The sequence below is a fragment of the Dendropsophus ebraccatus genome, chromosome 12, assembly GCF_027789765.1.
Source record: "Dendropsophus ebraccatus isolate aDenEbr1 chromosome 12, aDenEbr1.pat, whole genome shotgun sequence".
NCBI classification, from domain to species: domain Eukaryota; kingdom Metazoa; phylum Chordata; class Amphibia; order Anura; family Hylidae; genus Dendropsophus; species Dendropsophus ebraccatus.
The window spans coordinates 28,821,079-28,847,536 of NC_091465.1; the positions used below are offsets into that span (position 1 = coordinate 28,821,079).

Genomic DNA, 26,458 nt, shown 5'->3' on the forward strand with positions numbered 1-26,458 from the left:
CCAGGGACAGCACCTCTCCTGTCCTCAGTTTTCATGTGGGTTTTACAGATCAGTTCCATTGAGGTGAACGAAGTGTAATACCAAACACAACCTGAGGACAGGGGTGGTGCTGTTTTTGCAAGATTGTAGCTGTGCTTTTTCTCAACCTGGACCACCTTTTTAAGTGTTTTTAATGCAGTGTGACACCATTGTACATACATGAGCATTATCTCTCTCCCCGTTGAGGACCCTAATGCACAATCTATAACAGGGCCCCCAATGCTTCATTTATAGTACTTGTCTCCTCATATAGGAAAGAGACATATGGGCTTTCTCCACAGCCCATGTGCAACCATACCCTCTGCACCCCTTATAGTTATACCCCGGCCTCTATCACATGACTAAAGCAATTCATATAGTACCCCTCATCTCTGTATAGTCTTCTCATATGTATATGTATATAGCTATATAGACCTTGTTCACAAAGTGCAGTGTGATGCAGATTTTTTTTCCATTTGTAAGGGCCAAAACACATGAGCTATCAGCCATCTGCTGGTATGTTCTCACCCCTAGGCAAAACTAAAAGTGGATTTGTAATAGATGAAAAGTAAATGAAACTTTTTGAGTGAGGCCCTCGGTTAGCAGTCAGTATCCCTTTAAGGCACCTGAACTTCCTGTGAGGTCAGAAGCAGCTGTAGCAGAACATGGTGATTGAAGCAAGATGGGTCTGGAAGTTCAGGCTGCTGTATACAGCAAATCATGGTCAAATATACGATGTGCATTGGTTTGATGAGAGTGAGAAAAAGGATTTACAGTGACGGTAAGTGCACAAGGTCAGGAACCTTTATACTTGTGTCCAGTGATGGAAACAATACAATATCTGTGCCCCTATGGCACCAGGTTCACATGGTTTCCCTCTCTTTATCAGTAAACCCCACAGATGCTGCTTTGTGTGTATGTAGTCTACTCTGTGACATTGTCTCCCTGGTTTATTCCTCTTGTGAATCCAGTTTTTGTGCTACGTTTCTAGTTTTTTGTGCTACGTTTTTTTTTTTTTTAAATTTCCTTCCATTATAGTAAAACTTTTTTTATTTTTTTGCCAAGTGAAACGTCAGAAGCCATGAAATGGCGCAGATCTGGGTCACAGCTTATCAATGCACAGTATTGTGAATTGTTGCTGCTTGTATTGGTGTAGTATTGAATAGCATAGCACTTTACATGCTGCATCATGCACTTATGAATCATGGTTGAGTTGCTGTCGTGAGACTTTGCAGTTATGATTTGACAGTAAAAAAAAATTAAAATGGCCAAATTGCAGAAAAGTTGCAAGCTAGCCACACTCACATGCAACTTGTTTTGAGAACAATGCTAGCAAAGTCGAACGCAACATGTGACCAAAAGTCCATCTATGTGCAACTGTCATGTGACAAGTTGAATCATGACTAGTAGTTGAGCAGACATGTCAAAATGTTGAACGTCGAGCGCATTTGATTCCCCGCGGCTGCAGAAGTTGGATGCAGCCCTAGGGCTGCCAGGAAAATTTGGATACAGCCTATGGCCACAATATTTTTGCTCAGTATTTTGCAACCAAAACCAGGAGTTGATTGATATTTAGTGGATGGCCGTTATTTCAAAATGACGGTCGTTGTTTTAAACTAACAACAATTATTTGACATTAAATGACAGCCATCGACTCAATTTCAACAATGTGTGAACATAGGCTTTGGGTATGTGCACACTACGGAATCCGCGCAGGTAACATCTCAAGGATTCTGCCGCTCGCTCCCGCTTGACTCTCCACCAGTCCCATAAACTCCATTCTATGCTCAGGCAGATTCCGCCATCCGCTCAAAGAATTGACATGTAATTTCTTTGGGTGGATGGCTGAATTCGCCTGAGCATAGAATGGAGTCTATGGGACCTGCGGAGACTCAAGGGCGAGTGGCAGAATATTATTCACAAGGATTTCTTAGTGTGCACATACCCTTTCCGTGTTTTCAATCCGTTCCTGGTACTGAGCAAAAATACTGTGTGGGATCATAGCCATAGGCTGTACCCATGTTTTCCAGTACTCTCTGGGACGGCATGCCATGGGGAATCAAGCATTGAGTACTTGGTTTTGGAGAACATTGCTGAACCCAAACATTTTGACAGATCCACTCAACGCTACTCTTGAGCAATGCTTCCTAACTCCTGTGTGTCGCATATTGTATGTATTTGTCTTCAGGCTCATGTACTTACATTATGACATATAAATGAATAGCGTTCTCGGGTCCTTTCCCATATCCACTGCCCATTCTGCACAGTTTTGGGGCGCGCTTGCATCCATTGCTTTGCCTGTCATAGAATTTTAGCAGTAGTCTTACATTATGTTGGCTTCTAGTGCCGAAACATTAACTCTCTCATTACCATAAATTATCATAAATCTTGGAGTGACTAATGGCGATACATTTACATGTGGCTGATGACTCTGCAAATTCTACATAAGAAATCATATGTGAATCTCTTTTCCATATACGAGGCCATAGAGCTCAGTATAAACAGGCTGCCGGAGGATGGCAGGTGCGTCTCACCACATTATAAATCCATCGGCACCCGTCTCGATGCGCTGTCACTTTCTACAAAATTCTTGAACAGACTTTGTTGCTGTTTATTGAGCGTTCGCATTGTTACATTATGCAAATGCTGGTAAATCTTAATTGGAGCACAATTCCCACCTATTAAATATTCTCCGTGTTCCACATCAGATGCCGGATAATGTGTAATAAATCTGGCAACCGGCTGTAATTTACTTACTGACTGGTGGTGGCGGAGCGGAAGGGCTAAGGCAGTTTTTACATAGAGCTTTGAGGAGGATTAGATTTTCGAGGTTATTAATTTGCTTATGATGTCCAATAAGCGTACCTGCCGCAGATATCCTGGGAATCGGCTCCTCGCTCATTCGTCTGGAAGATTGGACTTTTATATTTCGATAAGACTGCTAATCCTTTCGGGTTTTTCTTCTGCTTTAACTGAAGCAAATTATAGGAGATGTTGTGGAATAAGGGATATTTTTTTCTATCTTTTGCACTGATACGTAATAACATTGATATAAACCCTATCTAATTATTATTTTTCTTAAAGGCGTAAAAATCCTGTTTATCGGGGTTCGAGGAGAAGTTGTTTTTGTCAAGGAAAATGTATAACGGCGCCCATACTTGCAGTGCTAATGGTTGTGGCTATTGTGAGCGATCCTTAAAGGGGGTGTCCAGGAAGCAGAAGACGACTGAAGCAGTTGTGGCATGGGAATCCATGTCTTGTTAGTAAGCGAGCATTCTCACTTTCCGTGCGTGGTTCTTAAAGTGAATGTACCATCAGGTACAACACTGTGGTTTATTCACCGTAATCGATCGGCGGTGGCGCAGTCCTTTTTTTGAATCGCTCCCCAGTTCCAGCCCACAACACCGGTCTTTTCCCAAGCACTGGTCCACCCTAGAGCACTGGGGGTAGAACCCCCCCCCCCCCAGTCTGGTAATATCCCCTGCCCTCGGTGACACAATCCATTGATTTTAATAGAGCCACGTCCCAGAGGGGAGGGTTTATTTTTTCATACTGGGAAACCAGGCGGAGATTTAAAAAGAGGACCCCGCCACTGGCATTCCAGCGCCGATCGATTAAAGTGAAAAAAGTGCAGCGTTGTACCTGATAGTACATTCGCTTTAAATATGGACAGTATGGAATGGAGTCCCGGCATCATGTACCATGATGATGCCAGGAGCTACGAATCCGTTTAAATCTTCGCAGTACAGTAGTGACAGTCGCGTGACACTACCACAGAGATTTAAAAAAGTTTGTGAATTTGGTCTGTAGCACATCTTTTGTGCATAAACCATATTCACGGAACGTATGAATGCCCACTAAGTCTTCCAAGACATGGAGGAAGCAAGCTTATATCCAGCACATAATAAGGATATATGCCCGTCCGCTTCGTATTTTTGAAGGTTTACTTTCAAGGTTTAGATCAGAAAGCTAAGTTCCTCCATTGCTTTCCCATTTCGACGGAGACGCCCAAGGAGAGCAGCTATACCTGTTATGTGGTCAATCTATGGCAATGCTCTTTGGGCCATGCACTCTTTGCAATGTTTATTGCAGTATATGGTGTGTTACCAACAGACTGTACTGCATAGAGTGCCATCCAATATGGGACTAGCCTGGGTTGATGTATGTGTATTATAAACCACCCTATACACATAGCAGTGATCTTACAGTAAAAATCTAAATTGGACCCATTACTTCCCATCTACAATGGTGCTATAACTTGGCATAACCCTCTGACTTTGACCCTCACCTATATGTAATTGTATATAGATGGAGCAAATTGTAAGTTTAGGCTATATATTTCCATTTGTCTCATAACAGAATGCAGTATAGCAGTTCAATATAACACAACGGTAACAATTATTTTTCATTGTATCTAATAACACGTTGCCTCCTGTCGCCTCTGTTTTCTATTTATTTGCTATGGCCACATCCCGTATCTGTGAGAATCTTCCCTGTAAGGTGAAAAATACAAATGTTTTGTAAAGGATGTGACATTTGTTCTGTTCATGGAACAATATAAGTCACTAATAGATATATTTACTGGAACAGAGTCCCACAATTCTATGGGGAAATCAATGCAGGTTATAGAACCATCTACAACAAAAAAGGTAAAATGGCACGTTTTTTTTTTTACCGAGGAGGACTGTAATTTCCAGAGCAAGGGGGTACTTAAATTAAAGGGGTACTCTTTTTAGTTTGATCTCTGCTGACACCTCTCTCTGTGACAGGAACTGTCCAGAGCACTGTGCCAGACTGAAAATAAACCACTACTTCCTGCAGCACATGCAGCAACTGATAAGTATGGGAAGACTTAAGATTTTTAAATAGAAGTAAATACAAATCTATATGACTTTCTGAAACCAGTTGATTTGAAAAAACAATTAACCAATATCTGTGTCTTCACCACAGACAAAAAATTCTCCACCCTTACGGTAAGTTAAATCAATATATTAGGGGTGCACACCTTTAAAACTCTAATTTTATTCGGTTTCCTAAGAACACAAAAGAACCCCACAAAACAGAAAACAAGTACAGTACAATCCGTATTTACACCAGTCCACAATTCAGCTCAAACTACACAGTCCCAGCCGGGATGTATGGAAAAAAAACCGGTTGTTTCTCACCAGTCTGTCGTCCCGTAGTCTCGCTGGTATCTCCTCAGTAGGCAGTGCCAATAACAGGTTGTGACCAATCAGGAGTTAAATTTAACCCTAATACGCCCTTGTTGTGTGTGCATGTTGGTCACTACCCCTTCTCGCACAGGGAACTGTCGGGGCACTCGCCCTAAAAAGGGCGACCCCTGCCCCGATCTAACCCTTTGTTCAGTCCCTGTTATACCCTGTATTCACTCCCAACGTGTCACGTTTCCTCTGGGTAACCAAATTCATCAGGGGAAAACACCAAATCGGGTATCAAACACTAATGTAAATTTAAATCAGAATACATGAAAAATACAAAACTATAAAGCAATTGAAAAAACTGGCAGAAGTACCTCTATACTTGCACAGTGGTGCTAAACTGTCTTATTGCCTACATTGCATGGCCTCACCTAAAGTGTTATAATACTCTGTGGCTATTTACATAAAGTGCACATGCATCTACCAGCTATACAGATATACAACATCTATTAGTCTGACGCTGGTTCAATAAAGTGCAGTTGCAAACTAATGCCCCTCAGAGTCTCGGCCTCTCTGTGCAAATAGTCAGTTAAAGTGTCTGGTGCAGTGGCATCTACAGACCTCGGTACCTGCAATCTCACTGTAGGGATCCTCCTATATACCTCCGTATCCCTGAACATGCTTGCCCCACTTCCGGACGCTAGCCCCACTTCCGGTCCCGCCGTGACGTCACTTCCGGCGGCCGTTCGCGTCATTACGGAGCGCTACAGGGTAACCATGGATACAGTCAACACCATTACAGACTATGTCCCTGGTTTGTTTAACCACTTGAAACGGCCGTTACCTGACTTATTTGGACGGACAAAGCCTCTCTCAACACCTCCTGTTCCTTCCATATGATGTGCCTCATTTTAACAGTGTATACATGTTAACCCCTACATATCTAGGCAACTCTAACAGAAGCGTACAGGCATATTCGTTTATATATTTCTTACTATTCTCTTTTAAAGCAATCTATAACCCTTTCTTTTCTCTCCTTCATTTCTTTTTTCTCTCCATCTTCTTCTAAATCATGTGTGTCCACCGGACAATCAACAAGTCATTCACTATACAGATAGATACCTATATTGCAGCATAATATTAATACAGTGGGAAAGAGGAGTTCACACTGAAATAAAGTCCAGTTAAAATATACAGAGAGGAAAGGTGGAGAAATGTAGTTCCTGCCTCAACCTTATTTTAAAGGAAGCAGGTATAGCTAAGTTTCTCATTTAACCCTTTCGGGGCAACAGTTTGTAACCTAAAGATCCATTGGGTCTCTTTTTGCAGGACAGCTCTATCCCAGTCACCGCCCCTACAATGGGGACGGACCAGCTGTATCCCTACAAACTTGAGACCTGTCACATCTCCTCCATGGGTGGCATTGATGTGTCTCGCCACTGGTTTTTCTGCTTTATTCTCCACATCTCTCAAATGCTCACCCACCCTCCGTCTGAACTCTCTTACTGTCTTTCCGACATACTCCATCCCGCAAATGCATGTGGCCTTATATACTACGCCCTTTGACCTGCAATTAATGAAGTCTCTGATCTCATAATTACGACCGGTAACATTGCTTTTAAAATTTTTACATTTCTCAATATGGGCGCACGCTATACAGCCACTGCATCGGAAGCATCCTGCTATTTGTCTATCAAGCCAAGTATTTGGTGGTCTTGGGGCTTCGAAGTGACTTTTCACTAGTCTATCTCGTAGGCTTCTCCCCTTTCTGTATGTGATCTGCGGGTAAGGGCCTAGGGTGTCTTGCAAATCGGGATCCATTAACAACACATCCCAATGTTTGGCTATGATTTGTTTAACCTGATTCGATGCACCATCAAACGTTGCAATAATTCTAGTTATTTTCGCATCTTCTTGCTTATCTTTTGGTATCAAGAGCTGTGTCCTATTGAGACCCTTTACATCCTGATAGGCTTTCCGTAAAATGTTATCCGGATAGCCTCTTCTGGTGAATCTGTCTCTGAGATCATCAGCTTGTTTTTTAAATTCCTCTGTCGTGGAGCAGTTGATTTGAAAGAAAAAGTTTTTTTTTGTCAGAGTAGCCCTTTAAAGCATGTATGAAAAATATGATTGTAAATAAAGATATCATCCCTGCCGTAAAATTTAGTTATTATGGGATTAAAGGATGTTGACCGTATTTGTGTTCTTTGATATATCCATATAAGTGATATATCCACCAAGGATGAACCTTTTAAGTAAGAAGCATCTAATGCGGATATGTGGCCCTTAGATGACCTACTTATTGCTTTCTGACGGGAGGGTCCTGAACTGTCTGTGAACTTTGGCATACTTATGTGTGTAACAGAGCGAAGCCCCAACGTCCGAGTTACCAGGGGAGACTTGATGTGAAGAACGTCTGTGAACTCTTTCCAAACAATACTGCAGTAAATGTACAATAATAATAACCTTACAGTAAGGGCTGCTGATGTGTGTCGGAATCATCTCTGATCAATGGGTTGTCCAAGATTAGAAAAAGCACAGCTAATTTTTGCAAAAACAGCACCACCCCTGTCCTCAGGTTGTGTGTGGTACTGTAATCCTACTCTATTCACTTTAATGGAACTAAACTGCAAAACCACACCGAATCTGAGAACAAGAGAGGAGCTGTTTCTGGAAGAAAGTGGGCATGTTTTTTTTAAGCCTGGACAACCCCTTTAAAAGCTTTTGTTTTCCATTGTTTAGTTCTGCCCTTGTCATCTTTTCAGGTAGGGCATGGTACCATGTCGCCGCTACCTCATGTGGATGGACCCATGCCCACCTACAATGGCTGCATGATCTTGCCAGTAAAACTATGGAATTTCACTGCAGGAAGAAACAGACGACTCACACCAGCCCTGGAAAGAGTCTGATGAAAGTGGCAATAAGTCTGTAATAGTGGATTGCGATGGTGCTTAGAGCAGACAGTAGAATCCAACTATGCAGGGAAAAGAAAAATGGAGGCACTAAGGGTTGTAGGATCAAGTGTTTTATTTCCAAGGAAGCATGTATAGGAGGGGGATCAGTAGGGGTGCTACTATGGTATTACCGCAAAAGCCATTGCCCATTCCATATGAATGTGGTTTCATTCGCATGCAGTACCTGGAAAGAGGTACTCTACTAGAGATGAGCACTACTAGAGCTAGGCCTGTATCTTTCTTCCTCAGCCACTAGTATTTAAATGTTGAGACTTCTGGGTTTGGACAGACTCAAGTTGCGCTTATCTGTATAATCTTTCTTTACAGGTTATGGCCATGTTCCTACTGCGTAAGTTTCATAGTAATCATAGCCGTTGTAACAACGGCTGTGATTACTACGGAACTTACGTAGTGGTACCTTCTAAGGAATCCCGGCCGGAGTGTATACACTCTGGCCGGGATCCCTAGCGGTGCCGCAAGAAACTGACATGCCAGTTTTCTGTGGCCGCTATTCGATGAATAGCGGCCGCAGAAAACCCTGTCAGTTCACCCAGTGGAGCATGTGGCTCCGGCCGCACGCTCCATTGTGTGCAGGGGGGAATGCGGATGTGGGCGCGCATGGTTGTGCCCGCATCCAAATTTAACTGCAGTGAAGATTATCCGGTCAGTACTGCACTACCGGCAGGGATGATCTTTTCTGACACCGGCCGTTCCGTGACTCGGCCAGGTCATGGAACAGCCGGTGTCTTATGCCATGTGGATATGGCCTATAATTGTTTACTGGTAGTTGATCCTCTAGGTTCAAGATAATGTCACTAGCATTAAGATGTAAGCCCAGGAATATGTGAGGAATTTGAAGCAGAATCCACACTGATAACCTCCAGCAGATTCCGTTACCCCCCCTCCCCTCCCCCAACCAGCTCCCACTTGATGATCTGTCCGTCCCATAGGCTTTATTTTATTCAGGCAGATTCCACTGTCCACCCAAAAACAATTGACATGTCAAATGTTCAAGTGGGAGTGTGCCTATAATCTGCTGGAGGTTATCCGTGCGTATTCCGTAGTGTTAATGGCCCCTTACTTTCCACTTGAAATTCCTCCCGTAAAATATGAACAGAGCAATGTCCCATTGTGTTCAATGAGATTTGCACTCTGTTGTTAACACAGCAGAATTTTTTGCTGCGGATCTGCTCTCCGCCCAAAGAATTACATGGCAATTCTTTGGGCAGATTCTGTTAGAGGAATCCTAAGTCAAAAGGGATCCGTGTGCATTGCGCTTGTATTCCGCTCAAATTTTGCTCAAATTCTGCTCCTATTCTGCCCAAGAGCCCTTGCACACCATGGAAATCACGTGCACAATTTGCACAGATTCCATCGCTTGCCCCCATCCCCATCCCCCCACCAATCCTCCCGCGCTCCTTCTTAAAGTTCCAACTGTCTCATAGGCTCCATTCTATGGTAAGGCAGATTCTGCCGTCCACCCAAAGAAGTGACATGTCAATTCTTTGGAGCGGACGGCGGAATCCGCCTGAGCCTATAATGAAGACTATGGGACGGCCAGATGTTAAAGCGGGAGCGTGAAATCTGTGTGATTTCCTTAGTGTGCAAAGGTCCAGAGCAAGGAATTTCCAGTAGAAAACTTTCCTCTTCACTTCCTTGCCTATTCCTCAGTGTGAATACACCCTAACAATTCAATTTCTCTGTGGTCGGGCATGTTGCATAGACTCTTACCTACTAGTAGCACTGCAGCTAGGAACATCCAGAACTGAACTCGTTTTCTGCAAGCATCCCTAAGCAGCTGCATGGTTTTCCTCTATACTAATGTGTCTGGCGTTGGCCTGCAGATCGCTTGTACTAGAGCCAGAAACTTGTGAAGCTATTGTTGTGTGACTGTATACGTCAGAGTGGATGAATTCTGCTCATATTGCTTCTATAATTACTGGTTTTATGAATATTTTCATACACATAATAAATGTATGGTTCACAACGTAATTAATTCCCATCTGTAGCATTTCCATATAATAGTTTTTTTTACAGATGGGACACAATGGGGTTTAGAGCCACGGACCGTTACTAAGTGAAGTCGGATGAGAGGATTTACATTTTATAGATATTTTAGTGTTTGTGTTGTGTTTGGTTTATTTTAGTGTTCTGCTTCATATAAATCCCATTGTTTTAAGATGGTTTCTCATCTGCTACCTGTTTGCTAGAAGGATCTTGTAATGACTGGCTAGGATGTGTGCGGTAAGCTATATAATGATGCCGTTAGAGATGAGCACAACCCGAGCATGCCGAGTCCGATGATTCGTCCGATTATAGACTCTATCCATGTTTTCCAGGGCTCCCTAGGGCTGCATCCAACTCCTTCAGCAACCGGTAATCCAATGCCCAATAACTGGACTTGAGCATACTTGAGCATCTCTAGACGCCATAGCTCTCTACAAGATAACATTACAGTTACAAATCTTTCATTCCTTTATGTATGAGCTACTTGAGCCGGATGAATCCTCTAAAGAAGGGTTGCCAAACCCAAATTTGCTAAACTACAACTCCTATCATGCCAGGAAGGCAGAGCTTTAGCTTTGACTGTCTAGGCATGGTGGGAATTGTAGTTTTGCAACAGCTGGAGGATGCCTTTGCTCTAAAGGGTTTACATAATGGGGCAGGTATCCAGATATGCCCATGAAGTGCATGATGGGGGTTGTAGTTATTTAAAATGCTGATGCCACCCTCTTTGGATAAAGCAAATTATCTATTATTTTAGGTTAATCTGTATGTGTTGAGGGAATGGTCTAGGCCAGGCATAAGTATCCTTCAACCCTCCAGCTTTTGCAAAACTACAATTCCCATCATGCCTGGACAGCCAAAGCGAAACTTTCTCTTTCCAGGCATGATGGGAATTGTAGTTTTGCAACAGCTGGAGGGACGAAGGTTCCCCATCCCTGGTCAAGGCCGTGGATGGGGAGCCTTGGCTTTCCAGCCGTTGCTAAACTACAACTCCCATCATGCCTGGACAGCCAAAGCTAAAGCTTTGGCTGTCCAGGCATGATGGAAGTTGTAGTTTTGCAACAGCTGGAGAGCCAAGGTTCCCTACCGTTAGTCTAGATATATAATAACCTCCTGCACAGGGATAGGCACAATAAAAAAACCATCTCTTGTATTTCCTATCCTTGCTTTCCTGTGTAACCTAGTGAATGTTATGTGTTGCCATGGGCAATGCCATTCTTCCGATTTGTGTGATTTGTTATTAATATCCACAAGATGTTTCACTGCATGGCGCTTCTACCAACGCCGCCTCATTACAAAACGTACAATGAAATGTGACATCTCGCAAAGCCCCGTACTTGTGTCCTAGATCGGGGAGAGTGTTTTCCATGTGCATAGTCTGTCGTAAGATACAGCCATACAAGCTAGAAATACAAACTGTATACCAAACTACTATATAATATGACTACTATAATGTAATCTGGGGAAGCTTCCAACATGTATAAATTATAGAGGAAACCCCTTTCAAACTGTACTGAGTTTCCAACCTGAGAAGCGTTCACGTAGGGCGGTGATGATATAAGAATAGCAACATTATAATAGGCTTATAGCCTAAGTACTTCTGCTCAGTATGTTTCAGGAATAAGAGTAAGAGGGATTTTCCCACATTAACCCCTCTTAAAGAACGTACAGCGCAGCCACTTATCAAATCCCCTGGATGTAAACATGAGGTGGACTCAAATGGCATCGCTATACAAAGGTTAGTGCCGTTCAGCATTGCTCAATCCTGCCATAGACATAACACGAGTACCGTTATATAGCATGGCAGTCTCCTAACACCTGAGCACTTCGTCTATTTCTGTGTAGTGGGATAGAAATAAATCAGCATTAGAATAGAATATAGGCCTAGGTATACATATTATAGTTACACTTTGTCCAATCTCCCTTGTGTACGAATCGCTGTCACTATAAAAGTCCCTTTTTTTTTTAATAAACTCTAACCCCAACCTGCACCCTTGTCCTGCCGGGGGGATGTCTCTGTGATATTCTGTATGCTTTGGTATACATAATATTACACTGACAGGCAATAGGTGTACAGCCAGGGCAGGCCCAAGAACCTTTGCTAGGCCCCCGGCTGTCATGGCAACCATTGGCACCTTTGACTTTAGTTGAAGGATGACACTACCCATGTGATCAGCCACAAGCTGTGCTTGACCTATACCGTATTGGCTTTTGTCGCATAGCTCAGGCCAAACATTTGGTCACTAATAAGGGTATTCATGAGGATAGATTTTACGTTGAAAAGTGTAACATGAAAAAGTTGTACTCACTTGCCAACAGTCCTCCAACAGGGATATTCCAATGATGTTGGTGTCTGCCATGAGTGTTTTCTCTTCTATGTCTTAAGGCATCAATACCTTAGGTAGATAAATGAAGAAATTATCCTAACCACATGCAGCATTGTCCTCCCTGCCATTTCTATTTATTTAGCTGATGACAAACCCATATACTCTCATCAACCCTGCAGCCGGTCGCTGGCCTCAATCTTGTGCCATATACTGTACCACTGAGGCAAGTCATGGGAATACGGCTAATATCAGTGCTGCTTTTAGAATACAAGGCAGTCTGGGAGGAACATGGAAGGCTTTGTGTCAACTTGTAGTAGTAGTAGTATGGGGATGATAATTGCACATTTGTACACATATAAGGTTTAATTATTTCTCCCTATAGCTTCGTAGGCCATATATACAGACTATGGTGGCATTGGAAGTCATACTGGAAAGTTAAGGGCATTGTGTGGGTTGTTGTATGGTGCATGCATACAGAACTATATGCTGCTGGAAGTGAACACCTCCATAATGTGATATGCACTGGAATATGCCTTGATATAAAATTGGAAGACGTCTATTCGAAACTTATTGCAGATCCAAGTTATGAATAAATCATTAAAGGGGTTATCCATTGTCAAAAACATGGCTACTTTCTTCCAGAGACAGCACCACGCTTGTCCCTAGTTCAGGTGTGGTTTGCAATTAAGCTATATTCACTTTAATGGAACCAACATCCAAACTGGAGACAAGAGTGTTGCTGTTTTTGAAGGAAAGTTGACATGTTTTTGTAGCACTGGATAACACCTTTAAGCCATTTGCATTGTCTGAAGATGCCGGCTTTATCCTGTGCTACCAGGATAAATTATCCAGGGCTTTGACCTGACTATAGCATTGAGTAAACTCATTTTTTGTTTTTCTATGGGTAATATCTCATATTTGTTTATCCAGTATTTAATTCCGTATACGTTTATCAACTTTATTGAAAATGTAAATCCCACAAATAGGACACTGTAACCTCACTTGGTTACATAACACCCAATATACGTAGGTAGGGATGGTATAGTTGTGACACTGTAAACCATAGACTCTCTTGAGACCCTTACTAATTGAGTTTCCATTTGGAATGTCTTGAGCGTTTGTAACTCTCTCGGGATAGGTGACACTATTTCCAGAAATAGTTAACTTCTTGTACTAACTCGTTCTTTCTTGTCGGCCATACCTTTGGGAAAGTGACTCATTTAAACTAGTGTATTTTTTTTTTCTCTCTCTTTCATTGCCTTTCGTAGGATGGTAATCCTCTGACTAGATAGAGCAGAGACTTTGTCTCAGGATTATTACATGTGACAGATTTAGAAATCCCTGTGAATGTGATGCAGCGTGTTGGTCTGTGTGTTTTTAGCGAGTGTGTGGAGAATGGATCTAGCATTGTGCAGGTTAGGCACTCTCTGGGCCTTCACAAGCACTCGGAGGAGAACAACGATGGTGTCTGGGACTTACCGACACTCTCAATGAGGATTATAAGGAGCAGCAAAACTGTGATTTTATATAAGGTTGCATTTTTGAAAGTTTTGGGGGAAATTTCATTATTTGAAGACTCTGACCAAGATGGACGCCATCCAATAGCGATGAGGAGCAGGCAGGTGCTAACTGTACATTTTTAAAGCTATCAAATTTTTATTTTTATTTTTTTTTTACTTTGGAGGCCTTCTGGTCTTTTTGAGTCTTTTTGGTCGAGTCTTTTTGGTCTAGTCTTTTTGAGTCTTTTTCATGTTTAGAAGAATTTAACATGAATGTGAACCAATGTAGCACATTTGAATATGAAGTCTAAAGGATGTATATTCTCCAATCATTGAAGACTTCCGATATAGCGGTCAATATATTTTCATTTATGGGGCGTTATGCATTGCGATGTGTCTGTAGGTCAGCTGACGCACCTTTGTCTGCTGTGAATGTTTAGAACGTTAAGGATGGAGTCTTCAAAGCCGCCATTACAGCAAAAGACATCGGGAATCTCTTGGCTGGCCAATGAATTCTTATGGATTGGCGGAAGCATTGTAGCATCTCCAAATATGAAAATTGGGCAGATTGGTAAGATTTAAGTATTTCATACTTTATATTATTGAATATGAGTAGTATAAATCAGATGTTTTAGTGCACTCTTCCCTCCTCCCCTGTAGAGATTTTCCTCAAGACTGTGATTACTATAAACTCCAAGCCTCCGTAATGAAACAACCTAAATCCATCTTTGGCAGTCCCGGCTATTCACTTATTTTCCCACCCATACCGTTAATACTTGTTGACCAGTCTTAAGGTTCTTCAATCCCACATCTGTTAATAAACTTACTTGAATAATGGCAGCGATGAGGCAGCTTCTCAAGACAACCATAGGTAGGAAAATTAAGATTTTGCTATAAGTATAACTAATGAAGACATTACACCCTAAATCCAATAGAATCATTATAAGAGCATGCTTGAACTTTATTAGATTGTACTGTAGCGTATGTAATTCCTCTTCCTTGCAGGAGGCATAGACCGTAAAATAGAATAGATGACTGGGTCCAATGTATCCAAGACATAGTCTTAAAATGCAAGGAGGAGGCATGTAATACTTATTTATCCATCCGAGTCTATGCATTCAGCTGTGTATTTTCTGCACCATTTTCATGTATGGTATCTGGGGTGTAGAATGACTGTTCTGTGATTAGTAATTGAATCCATTGAGTATTGCTGACGTGCGTTGAAGTTTTTTTTTTCTTGCCGACTTCACCAAAACAAATATTTATATCGTGCTTACCTCTGATTGAAGGGGGTATTCTTATCCGGTGCCGCAGCGGTGGACAATGTAGTGTAAACCTCCTAAGTGAAATGTGCAATCCAAGACAATAGCTTTAAAATTATCATGTGCACAGATGAGAGCAGATAATATTGGTGTAATCCGCCCAGGCTTGTCACTACTCTGCTCTCATCTGACTATGCCTCCTGGGAATACAAGTGGTGAATGTTAATGCACATTTGATTGTAGCGTTGTGGGTTCCGGAGGCAGATATTAGAGGGTATTACTATAGATTGCTTTTTCTTAGACGTTTTCTGTGCAGGGGCCGTGGTCCACCTAGGTAAAGGCTGGCAGAGCATAAGAATTTTATGGAGTGCACAGGTTCGAGAACATCGATACAGTGCAGAGATTGTGGTGGTAATTGGGGCGAAAGCCGTGTCAGTGCATGATGAGAGTTGTCGTTTTGCAACAGTTTGGAAACTTTGAATAGACTGCCCCTTTGCTAAATTGATCCTATAATGATACTGATCACAGTCCTCCTGCTCAGTACAGTATTGTGGATCACACATTGAAATCATCATGTAATACATGGCTGTACCAGGTTCTCCAGACTGAGAGCAGTTTACTGAGTGATTTTTTTTTTTTTTTTTTTTTTTTACTTTTGCAATTGACTCATTGAGAAATCCATTATGGTCGGGATTAAAGGGATTTTATTAAATGAATTAAATTATTAGGAGTAAGGCCAAACTAAGAGAGCAGTAGATTTGCTGCCATATACTGTATAAAATGATAGCTAGTAAAGAGCGATAAATCCCTGATATTCCAAGTTCATGGACAATGTGTTATAATTTCTTTACATCGGCCGTGTAATAGTAAGGTCGTGTAATAGTAATGTTAAAAGGCAAAGATCAGCCGACATGCATGACGGCGGCTGATCGTTGCCTTTCAACATGTTGAAAGACCAACAATGCAGATGGCAACAATCTGCTGCCCTTAGCAGATCGCGGCGGCAGACCACCACTATTTTCTATGGGCTGCTATCTTTTATGGGCTACCGATGACCCAGGTAGCCCCCCCCCCCCGCAGATCCCCACGCACCCCCCTCACACTTTTACCCACTTGCTGTTGGTGTATGTAATAGCGCCAGCAGCGAGCAAGCAACAAGGGGCAAGCAGGCGCTGATCTGACAGGTCGGCGCTCTCGCTTGCTCCTCTGAGTTGGTCCGTGTAATAGGGGCTTTAGACCAGGGATTTGATTTAGTAAAGGGGATTTTGCCGAAATGACCGGGTTAGCTATGCCACATCTTTTGTGGTACAACTACAATACTGATCATATGAGATAACTATTACTTTGTATCAGTTTTATATACATAATACAAGGTGTTTGCGGACATGCAGTGACCTAGTTGTATTGTAGACCTCCACCCATGTGGTACACAGTGTTAATATTCTAATATGTTTTCTGGTCAGATCAGTTAAACCCAAGGACGCGATAATTATTTTTCTGAGTCTGCAGCGATGCATATAGGTATATTCTGCCGTATAAGATTCGGGCTCCTTGGTGTACGCGATAATTGCATCTGTGTACTGATCCATCATATCAACAGCTCAATATTTTATAGAAACCCAGAACAACAGAGCAAAATTATATCCAGGTGCCTCGGAGATTAATTCTAAAGAACAGAAGGAAATGAGAAATGTCTCCAAATATTTTGGAAGTGCCCAAGATGTGCTCGATTATATTTCAATTTGTGGGGAGAATAACAGGCTGTCAGCAGAAATGTGGCAGCAGATTGAAATTGATGTAGGGAGAAGAATTTGCACCACGGAAAGAGGCCTTCAGCTGGTTGCAAATGGTTTTCCAACTCCAAAATTTTTTTACAAACAGCTGACAATGGTGTTAAATAGCAAAAGATGTCTTACTCATTTTACCAATCCTATCCTGTTCCCGTCAACTGATCTCTGGCTCCTGTTGGTCTTTGTTTGCTGGTCTCCATTAATGATATGGAGTTTTGACTTAATCAAATGAAGACGTTCAGATTCAGACAAACCTTGACGTATTAGAGGTTCACTCATCTGTAGTCAAGACGCCACACCATCATAGCATAGGTTTATTGAATATAAGTTGTTAAAGTACCCAGTGATACAGTTGTAAATCTGTGGTCAAAATGGCCAGATGGTGCATCAGTGAGTCCTAGTAGCCCACCAAAAAACAACCCAATCGAACTGACATTGCAGCCAATTGCTTTGGGTATATTTCTTATGGGTTGATTCACAAATATCTAGTTTTATGTCCTTTACAGTATGTAGAATATAAGTGGGTGTAGTGTGATATATCGACATAAGTTGGGCCCTAAAAATTGTTTGCTCTGGTCAGCCCAAAAGAACCTAGTCAAATACTGCCCAAATCCCTGCTTGACCCTTTAGTCTCTCTTGGTTAAATTCCCGAGCCTTTATAAACTGATGGTCTACCCTCCAGATAGACCATCACAAATATAATTTTGAAGGCCTGTCTCCTAGCACCCCTTGCTGAATAGCTGTCTGTAAAGGCTGGTGGTGCTTATAAGAGTAACCCCACCCCATGAATGTGTTCCTCCTCTCAGTTACCATACTCTTAGTGGTGACTGTGCAAAGGATGACAGCATTGACCTATTCATATAAATGGGACAACACTGAAGTTCTTTACGCTACTACATATACTGTGGTGGTTTTAAGGAAAAGAACTGGTAAATGTTAAAGAGGCTGCAGTTCTTGCCCTTCTCAGATAGATAGTTAATGGGGGCAAGAGGGGGGGGGGGTGCACAGACCATCGCCGATATATTATATTGATGGCCTGTCTGGGGAAAACCTTGGCTGACTAACCCATTTTGAGCAAAGGAACCTCTTTCAATGCTGGAGAGAAATTTCTATGAAGCTACAGTATGTTACGGAATTTGTTGGCGATGAGGTGACAGCCATTCCTTCCCACTGTGAGCAGCTCAGCAGGTGCTCCGTTCATAGACCCTATACTTAGGTATTATTTGTACCTTATCTCAGATAACCTCTTTCTATTCTCATACCTGTCTTCCACATAATAGATCTACACACACAGGACGGCAAAGTCTTAAGATTCATTCGATGGTAAAAACTGAAAAAATAATCCCTTTTTCCTCAATGGTTCATAGATCGGATTCATAGATTTCTAGTGTGACTACCGGAATAGAACATGACTGTCTTCTGTGTGTGTGGCAGGTGAAAAGGTGTATAGTAAAGCTCCTTCTTTTGTCCTTGTGTGTGGTAATGAAAGTATATGTATATATGTATTTCCCTTCCCCTCCAGAAATGTTGTGATCTTAAAATACTTCTTAGGCCAACACAGATCCACCTCTTCCATCTGAAAAAGACGAATGCCGACTTCTCCTCGTCTTTTGTGTTTTTCAGAGCTGATGTTCAGGGCTTTTTTTTTTTTTTTTTTTTTTGTCCCCCTCCCTTAATGTATTCCTTTGGGGAACACTGCTTGATGCATCTTCTATAACCTGGGCAGCATTTTTACAATAAACCATTCGAATCTGAATCAATAAAAGATTGAACTTTTATTTCATAAAGGTATATTATTCGGCAGCAATCGACTGCCCCCCTCCCAGGCTTTTCCATCATTCATCTGTCAGCGTTTTAGTTGCCATTGAATGCACAGAGGGAAAAAATCCGAACAATGACACTGGTATTCAGGATAGATCGGTAACTTCTGAGATGCTTTGAGCATAAGAATTTCTGTATAAAGCTCATCTTTAAAGTTACCATTAGAAACAGAATAATTTAGTTTGCTTGGAAATTGAACCCTTCCTTACATCAGGTTTTCTACCATTCTTGATATGGTGAATGACATGCCATGCATAAAAATTAGTGCTGTGAGCAGTCAGGGTATGTGCACACTAGGAAATCCGGGCAGATTCCGCCACTCTCCCCCATGCCCATCTTCGCCCGTGCCATAGAATCCGCCTGTGTACAGAATGGAGTCTATGGCACAGGCGGAGATGCGTACGAGTGGTGGAATCCACCTGGATTCCCTAGTGTGCAGATACCCTTATCGAGAGGGGCCCTAGCTACACCTTCTAAAGCTTTTTACCTTGTGTAATGTAAGTAATCTCTGTTCCAAAATAAAGAAAAGTAGCTCTACTAGCCAAGCCAAAGTCTCCCCCTGCCCAGCTGTTTACAGGTTCTTACCCCTTATTGGTGGAGAGCAGGGTGCTGTTTGGCTAGTGAGATGGCTTAGATGGCGCTGATGAGACACAGTGATGTGAAATTTGCAAATTTGCCGCCCTCTAGTAGCAAGAATGGTGCAGTAGACAACCCAGAATCTCTTCTAAAAGGAAGAGGACAGCTGTTGTGTGGCTCTTGCCCCTTGGCCTCCATACACCAGATATTTTTCAAGACTGCCTACTTCTTGCTCTTTACTAACAAGGGGAAGAACCCCAAAGCAATTGTCTACAGATCCCACCTCTTCCATTAAGAGGAGACTCTGTTTTGGTTAGTCTGAGAGAGTTTTCTTCCTAATTTTCATAGTAATTTCCCATGAAGCACTGCTGGCAAATAACTTCCTATACACCACTGCATATCTTCAATGAAAACCAGTACCCCTGCCCCCAATCTAAGCTCCTTGCATTTTAATATTGTGTAGAGGTAGAGCAGGGCCAGTTTTCACACCTATTCTTCTTGCAATCTTGTTTTAGAAATCATAGCATGTTTTCTCCCTCATCTTTCGAGGAAATATATTGTTAACCAGATACTTATGGCCCTATTCCACGGAACGATTATCGTCCGTATTTGGCCGATATCGGCCGCTACGAACGATAATCATCCCGTGGAATAGAGTGCAACGATCAGCCTACATCGTTCATGAACATACCCTTACATTGAAGTGAAAGGAGCTTTTATCTAGGTTGTACATTATTGGGTGTAATTTATGGAGTTTTTATTAACAACAACTTTATCAGACCATCTAAGACTTAATTCACAGGTGAAGGGAAGGCTTTACCTTAGCGGATCTTTAGATTAATTGGAAAGGAATGTTTTTGGGCCATATTACCCCATATAGTCCACTGAAACACCATTTATAAACTTGCATAGGTTATCGCTGGAGGAAACTCATTGTCCCCATATATAAGCATCATTATACTGTAGTATGAATTTAGTATGTGTGTCAGCAGAGATAGATACCCTATAATAGACCAAACAGGCTTAAAGTGCTTTTCTATGCAAACCTGTTATTGCTATTTTCACTAGTAGATCATTCTAAAGCAGTCATTGTCTTTCGTATCATCTAATATTCACTTACCGCTCGCTCTTTCTTTTCGCGTAAAGAGCATACTATGCATCTACTCTGCACTAAAAGCAGTTTCTTATCAGGAAGACCTGAAGTGTGTGTGGGATGATAATGAATTAACTGAGAAGCTATACCCCTGGGACGGCCATTTTCCTAGAACCATTTAGCATTGTGTAGGAATTTCTGCATTATACATAAGGAATATGCATGTTTGATTTGCAGAATGGGTTTTCTAGTAATTATAAGCATTTCAGATAATGGTGAATTATAACCATTTGGATAAAGGCAAATATATATATTTTCATGAAAGTAAAGGAAATAGATGAAGCAGGCAGCATCTTATTCTTCCTATTCTATTCATGCAAACGGAAAGTATACTTCATAGGGGAAGAAATTAAAGGGCCCTTACCGTTGTATTTCATACACAAAAATGTTAATCTGTATAGAAAGTTTACTCTCAGTTTATGTACTATGCCTGACATACGGTAAGAATAGCCCCTAATGCCCTGTTCACACTACAGAATCGGCAAAGAGATTCCGGGCGGGCTCAGCGCCGACTCCTGCCTTCTATCAGCTACAATGGGAGAGCGTGCGGAGAGTGGAGGCGTGCGTGCTCTCCCATTGTAACTGATAGAAGGCAAGAGTCCGCACTGAATCCGACACCCTAAAGGTGGCCAATGGCCATACAACTTAAAAAACTGACTACCGAATGATAACTCAACCATCCGTTATCTCTCCCCCTCCCCCTTTCTTTCCCATAACAGGAATGTTTATCATGGCCGAGCGATCCTGTATCCTCTAAGGGGAGGGGTAAACAGCAGCCAGAGAGCTCTGACTGTGGCTTATCTCTTCCAGAATAAAGGCGTCCAGCTTTGATTTTTCCATTACGCCAGTCGGGTGAGCTCCATACACCTTATACCAATGACCAAACCCACTGTGAACGATAGGTACAGCTGACAAAAGTATAAGGTGTATGGGGACTTTTATTCATGTTTTCGTTTCATGACACAGAGCAAAATCCTATACTTCCTATGAGAATTGTTATATACTAATATTCCCAGTCTTTGCCAACTTGGACATCAACAGACATCCTATATAAACCACTATGCTCGGGTTTAGTTGCATGGAGCTCAGAACTGTTGATTTCCAATGCCATGCTGAAGAATTTCAGCTTAACTTTCATTTGCAACCTGGTGCCTATAACAACAGTAGATACTTTACAAGTAGGTCAGGTTGTAATCACAGGGGCTTTAACTTCATTGATAGTGATTGGATTAATGCGTACTTGTTTTTTTCAGTGCTTGACCAGCATGCGCCACACTGGTGGAAAGAGTGAAGGAGTGGTGAAAAGTCTTCCTATCCCTCTAAGCTCTGCACAAAGCGTAACCTAGTGGATAATTTTTTCCCAAAAAATCCTCCTTTAATGGCTGAGTTCTCATGTAGTATTTTGGTCTTGTTCATGGGCAGAATTTTCTAATCACAGAATGCAATTTTAGAGTTATGCCGAGGTTGTTAAGAAGAACCACCAAGTTTGTCCTTGCCGAGACCAAAATACTACATGTGAACCCAACCATTAAAGGAGGATCTGGGGGGAAAAAATATCCACCAGGTTATGTCTAGTGCCGAACTTACAGGAACAGGAAGGATTTGCACCACTGCTTTATGCCCACTTTACATATAAGCTAGAATATTACCAAGAACTGGGGGAACTGGGGTGGGACACCAATGTCTGGTTGACAAGTGAGGCCCAACAGCTGTGACCCTTGCCGATCACAGAGCTGAAGCAGAATGAAGCACTACCACTGACTGTCACCCTGACTAGATAATGGATGTGACAACGCCTTTAACACCAAAGGATAAAACCATGAATGTATTATACAAAAATGCTAGGTATCGTTAAAAAATGTATATTGTTGTCTTTAAGGGCTTGTTTACACCAGAAACTGTCAATTTTTTTCATGCTTGAGCCTTTGCAAAAGTCTCCTTATGGACCTTGTGCAAGACACTAGGACCTAAGCAGGCTTCTGGCCAGAACTAGTGCTATGTACTGTAGCTTACAAGTCACAACTTACAAGTCCTGCATCCAGCCATTGGGCACTTCAGCACCAGTGGGAGACAAGTGAATAGAGCTTACCAACTCTGAGCTCAGCCTCGGATAAAGAGACTCTAGGCAGGCTGTAAGCCAAACAGCTGCAATCTTCTCTGATACACACTCTGCTCCAGCCTGTCTGTTAACTTGTTTTTATGCCTCCCTTGTGGACAATACAGTTGTTGCAAGTTAAAGGGGAATTCCGGTGTCAGGCATTTTTTTTCTAAAGAGTCAGAGGAGGTGGCTGAACATAACAGTATGCACCAATCTTTCCGGCTCCAGTGCAGGGGTCCATTGTCCCCCACTCCGGTTCCTGGTCCCCCGGCCACTTCCTGGTCTAAGCGGGGACCTGGGTCATGATGTGCCAGCCTCTCAGCATTCGAGGCAGGACCCCACTACAGCCGCTGACTGGCTGAACAGGGCTGATACGTCACGACCCGGGTCCTCTCTCAGACTAGGAAACGGTCCGGGGAATGGGAACCAGAGCGGGGGAGGTAGGTGCATGCTGTTCTATTTAGCCACGTCCTCCATGGCTCTTCTGAAAAAAAAAAATGGCCGTCTCTGGACCTCTCCTTTTGAGGACTGTGACTTTGCTTAACCCTCCTATTACCGCCTCTGGCATCATCCTTGCAACTTACCATCATGGGCACCTCAAAACACCAATAGCCAAGATATTATACAAGGTGTTAACTAGGGGAACGTTGCTACCCCACCATTACTACAGCCCCACTGTCACTTGGGTAGAACCTGGGTGAATAATTGGTTCTGTAACAAGCAGATACAACTGCACCATGTAATGTGGTCACATGTTATTTCTTTTGCTAATAACCAGATACTTTCTTTGGCCCTGTCGGGTGCTTTATGGCATTATGAGGTCTGAAATCACTCCTGATTTTTCAAAAATATGAATATACCATATACTATATCAATAAGGATCTTCTATCCTTAACTATCCTTTAATTTCCCAATACTCTTTCATGTCTTGCCCTACCTTTTTGCTTGTGTATCTACCTATCTATATCTGTACTTCAGAAACCAAAATATCCTTTCAATTGACGGCATAATTCTCCTTGGCTGTGTTACCGCCACTGTGTATATATTTTTCTCCTTAGCTTTGATATCTTATTCCGCTAGAATAATCCCAGGTTCTTCTTACCATGGGGTTGTTGATTATTGCCGCATGCATCATGCAAAAAGGCTGGAAGCACAGAGAGGTTAGATTCCCAGATGAATAGTGTAATCGTACAGGTTTTTCACCCCTCAGAACCCATTTCAATATGAACTGAGCTCATTTACACATTTTATCTATTCACAGATTTAAATACGTCTGGAATAATGATGTCTGACGAATTCACATTCTATTAAATGACCAATAAAACAAAGTACGCGGTCGCTCCGCAGAGACTACCGAGCTGTGTGTGTCGCTGTGTGAGTGTGCTCTTTGTAAACATTTTCTATGCTATATAAATTCCTGCCGGACCATAAAATGCTTTCATCCCCCATCAATAGGAGAGGTGCCACTACTGCAAGAAAATTTCCAGTATTCGGGTTGTTAGTTTAATGTATAAATTCGAGCTAGAATCCACAAAAGAAGTGGAGAGTGGGAATAGAGAAGAACTTGCAATGTTCCTTGTTCACACTCATATTCTAGAGTCATGGTTGTGCAACCATCAAAGTTTAAAGCGACTCTCTACCCACAATCTGCCCCCCCCCCCCCCAAAAAAAAAAAAAAAACTGCTTGTACCATCAGCTGCTTTTAATCCATGATCTGTCCTGGGGTCCGTTCGGCAACAACTTTTAAACTTGCAGCCCTATGTCAAATTGGCGTGGTCTAAAGCAGTGCTTCTCAAACTTTTTCTACTGGAGCCTCACCCAACAGACCAAGGCAATGCCTGGGCCTCGCCAGACTGACCAAGAGGGTGCCGGGGCCTCACCATCTGGTGAAAGTCCATTTAAAAGCTGAAAATAATGCTAGGGCTAGCTTACATCCATCTCCCAAGCTCTATATACTAAAAAAGCAAGTACAAAATATGTTAATAATGTTTCTAAAATGGAGATTTTTGCAAACAGCAAAAGGACTGTGCAGATCATAGTTACTTTTGTGAAAACTGGCTCCCCAGCTGTGCCTCACCAACAACTAGGGGGCGCCTCACTGGTGAGGCCCGCCTCACAGTTTGAGAAGCACTGGTCTAGAGTACCCGTGCCCTAGGCTTGCACCACCTCTCTTTCCCTCCTCCCCACCCCCTGGAGGAGTTTTTTTTTTATAATAGAGTCATGGAGACACCCACACACACACACTCACTCACCATTAAGAACAAGTGAACATTCACCCATATAGGGAATCGGTTTCAGTCAAATGAACTCTCATCTGACAACTATGGAAAGACCTTTAAAACGTCTTCCTACCTCTGACCAAGTTTTCTGAGACAGATTGGTTGCTAAGGACGTGTAATGCCTAGGAGACAACTGTCTGTGCTAAGATTTATATCTCTAGCAACCAGTCTGTCTGATATGTCAAAGCTGAACTGGTACAGCACTGGCAAGGAATAAGCAGTTTGGCATCAGTCATATCATGCTAGTCCCTATCCAAGTAGAGGATTATTTTCCTAAATAGAATTGTTTAAAGAATTATTTTGCAGTTTTCAGTGTACACAAAATATACTGTCCCTATAGACATGTATCAAATTGGTTAAACCTTTTCGAATTTTGAATATTTCTCTAAAGTCCAATTACAAATGTTCAAACTTCCTAAATACTGTATATGTACCAGAACCTCCGTCTATAGACTCTGCGCCTTGTGCCATCTCGCTGTGTCCTTGTTTATCTCTTAGTAGATGTAACTGCGAATTATAACTGTAAGGTGATTAAAATGTTGGAGTCAGGCCTACCACAAGCTGGCTGGAATATACAACAATGCCAAAACCAAATGACGCCTGAGATAATACGGCAGCTGAGCTACCTGCCATAATGCAGTGTTCTGTAAATAGGTCGCTTCTACAGAGATTTGTTTTCAATTTAAATTTTTATTTTTTTTTGCTTTTTCCCCCCCTATTGTTCACATATTAAATTCATTTGTGTTCAAATCAAATACAGTAAGGGTACTATTACACGGAACGATAATCGGCCGAATTGGCCCGATTCGGCCGATAATCGCTCCGTGTAATAAATGCAATGATCAGCCGATGACAACGATCATGGGCTGATCATTGATATATGTTAGAACCTATTTTAGTCGGGTGCCGACCGCGCACCGCTGCGTGTAATAGCGGTGCACGGGCGGCGACTAACGATATACATTACCCATCCACGTTCCAGGGCTGCTCCTGCCGTCCGCTTCTCCCCGGGTCCCGCGCATGCTCCCGTGAAGCGGACGGCAGGAGCAGCCCTGGAACGTGGATGGGTAATGTATGCCAGTTTAGCAAGGGCTGCAAGGACCGATGTCCTTGCAGCTCTTGTTAAACGATTATCGGGCTGTGTGATAGGCCCAGTAAACGAGCGACGATCTAGCAGATCGGCGCTCGTTTACAGGTATTATTGAGCCCCCATCAGCCCGTGTAATACAACCCTAACTGACTAATGTAATTTTATGATCTTTACAATTAACCAGTCCCATTACCCCCCTCCCCATAGACTCCACACCTAATATGCAGTTGTCCCTGAGCTAGTGAGTGTAGGCTAGCTGTCATGATGTCTCCCATATATTTCACACATACAAGCGGCAGGCATAGGGCAATGCTGAAGAGGTAACTTGTGAATCACGTCCTGGTATGAGCTCTAATACACACTTATAAGCTCCTGTAGTCTCTGCAGGCTCTAAGTCTGCTTTTGGCTTTCTTCAACAGCCACTT

General features: G+C 42.4%; 1 protein-coding gene across 5 annotated transcripts in view; it reads left to right on the top strand.

Moving 5' to 3' along the window:
- Window positions 1–26,458, top strand: part of PLCH2 (phospholipase C eta 2) — a 518,781-nt gene that overhangs the window by 332,479 nt on the left and 159,844 nt on the right. The window contains exons 1-3 of one of the 5 annotated variants that reach the window (XM_069948827.1): window positions 12,308–12,539; window positions 14,405–14,535; window positions 14,625–14,835. The exons of 3 other annotated variants lie outside the window; for them this stretch is intronic. In XM_069948827.1, the coding sequence (XP_069804928.1) occupies window positions 14,799–14,835 (37 nt within the window). In that variant the 5' untranslated portion in view covers window positions 12,308–12,539; window positions 14,405–14,535; window positions 14,625–14,798. Of the gene's footprint in view, window positions 1–12,307; window positions 12,540–14,404; window positions 14,536–14,624; window positions 14,836–26,458 lie in introns of those variants that run through there. One more of the 5 variants, XM_069948828.1, reaches the window with a different exon arrangement.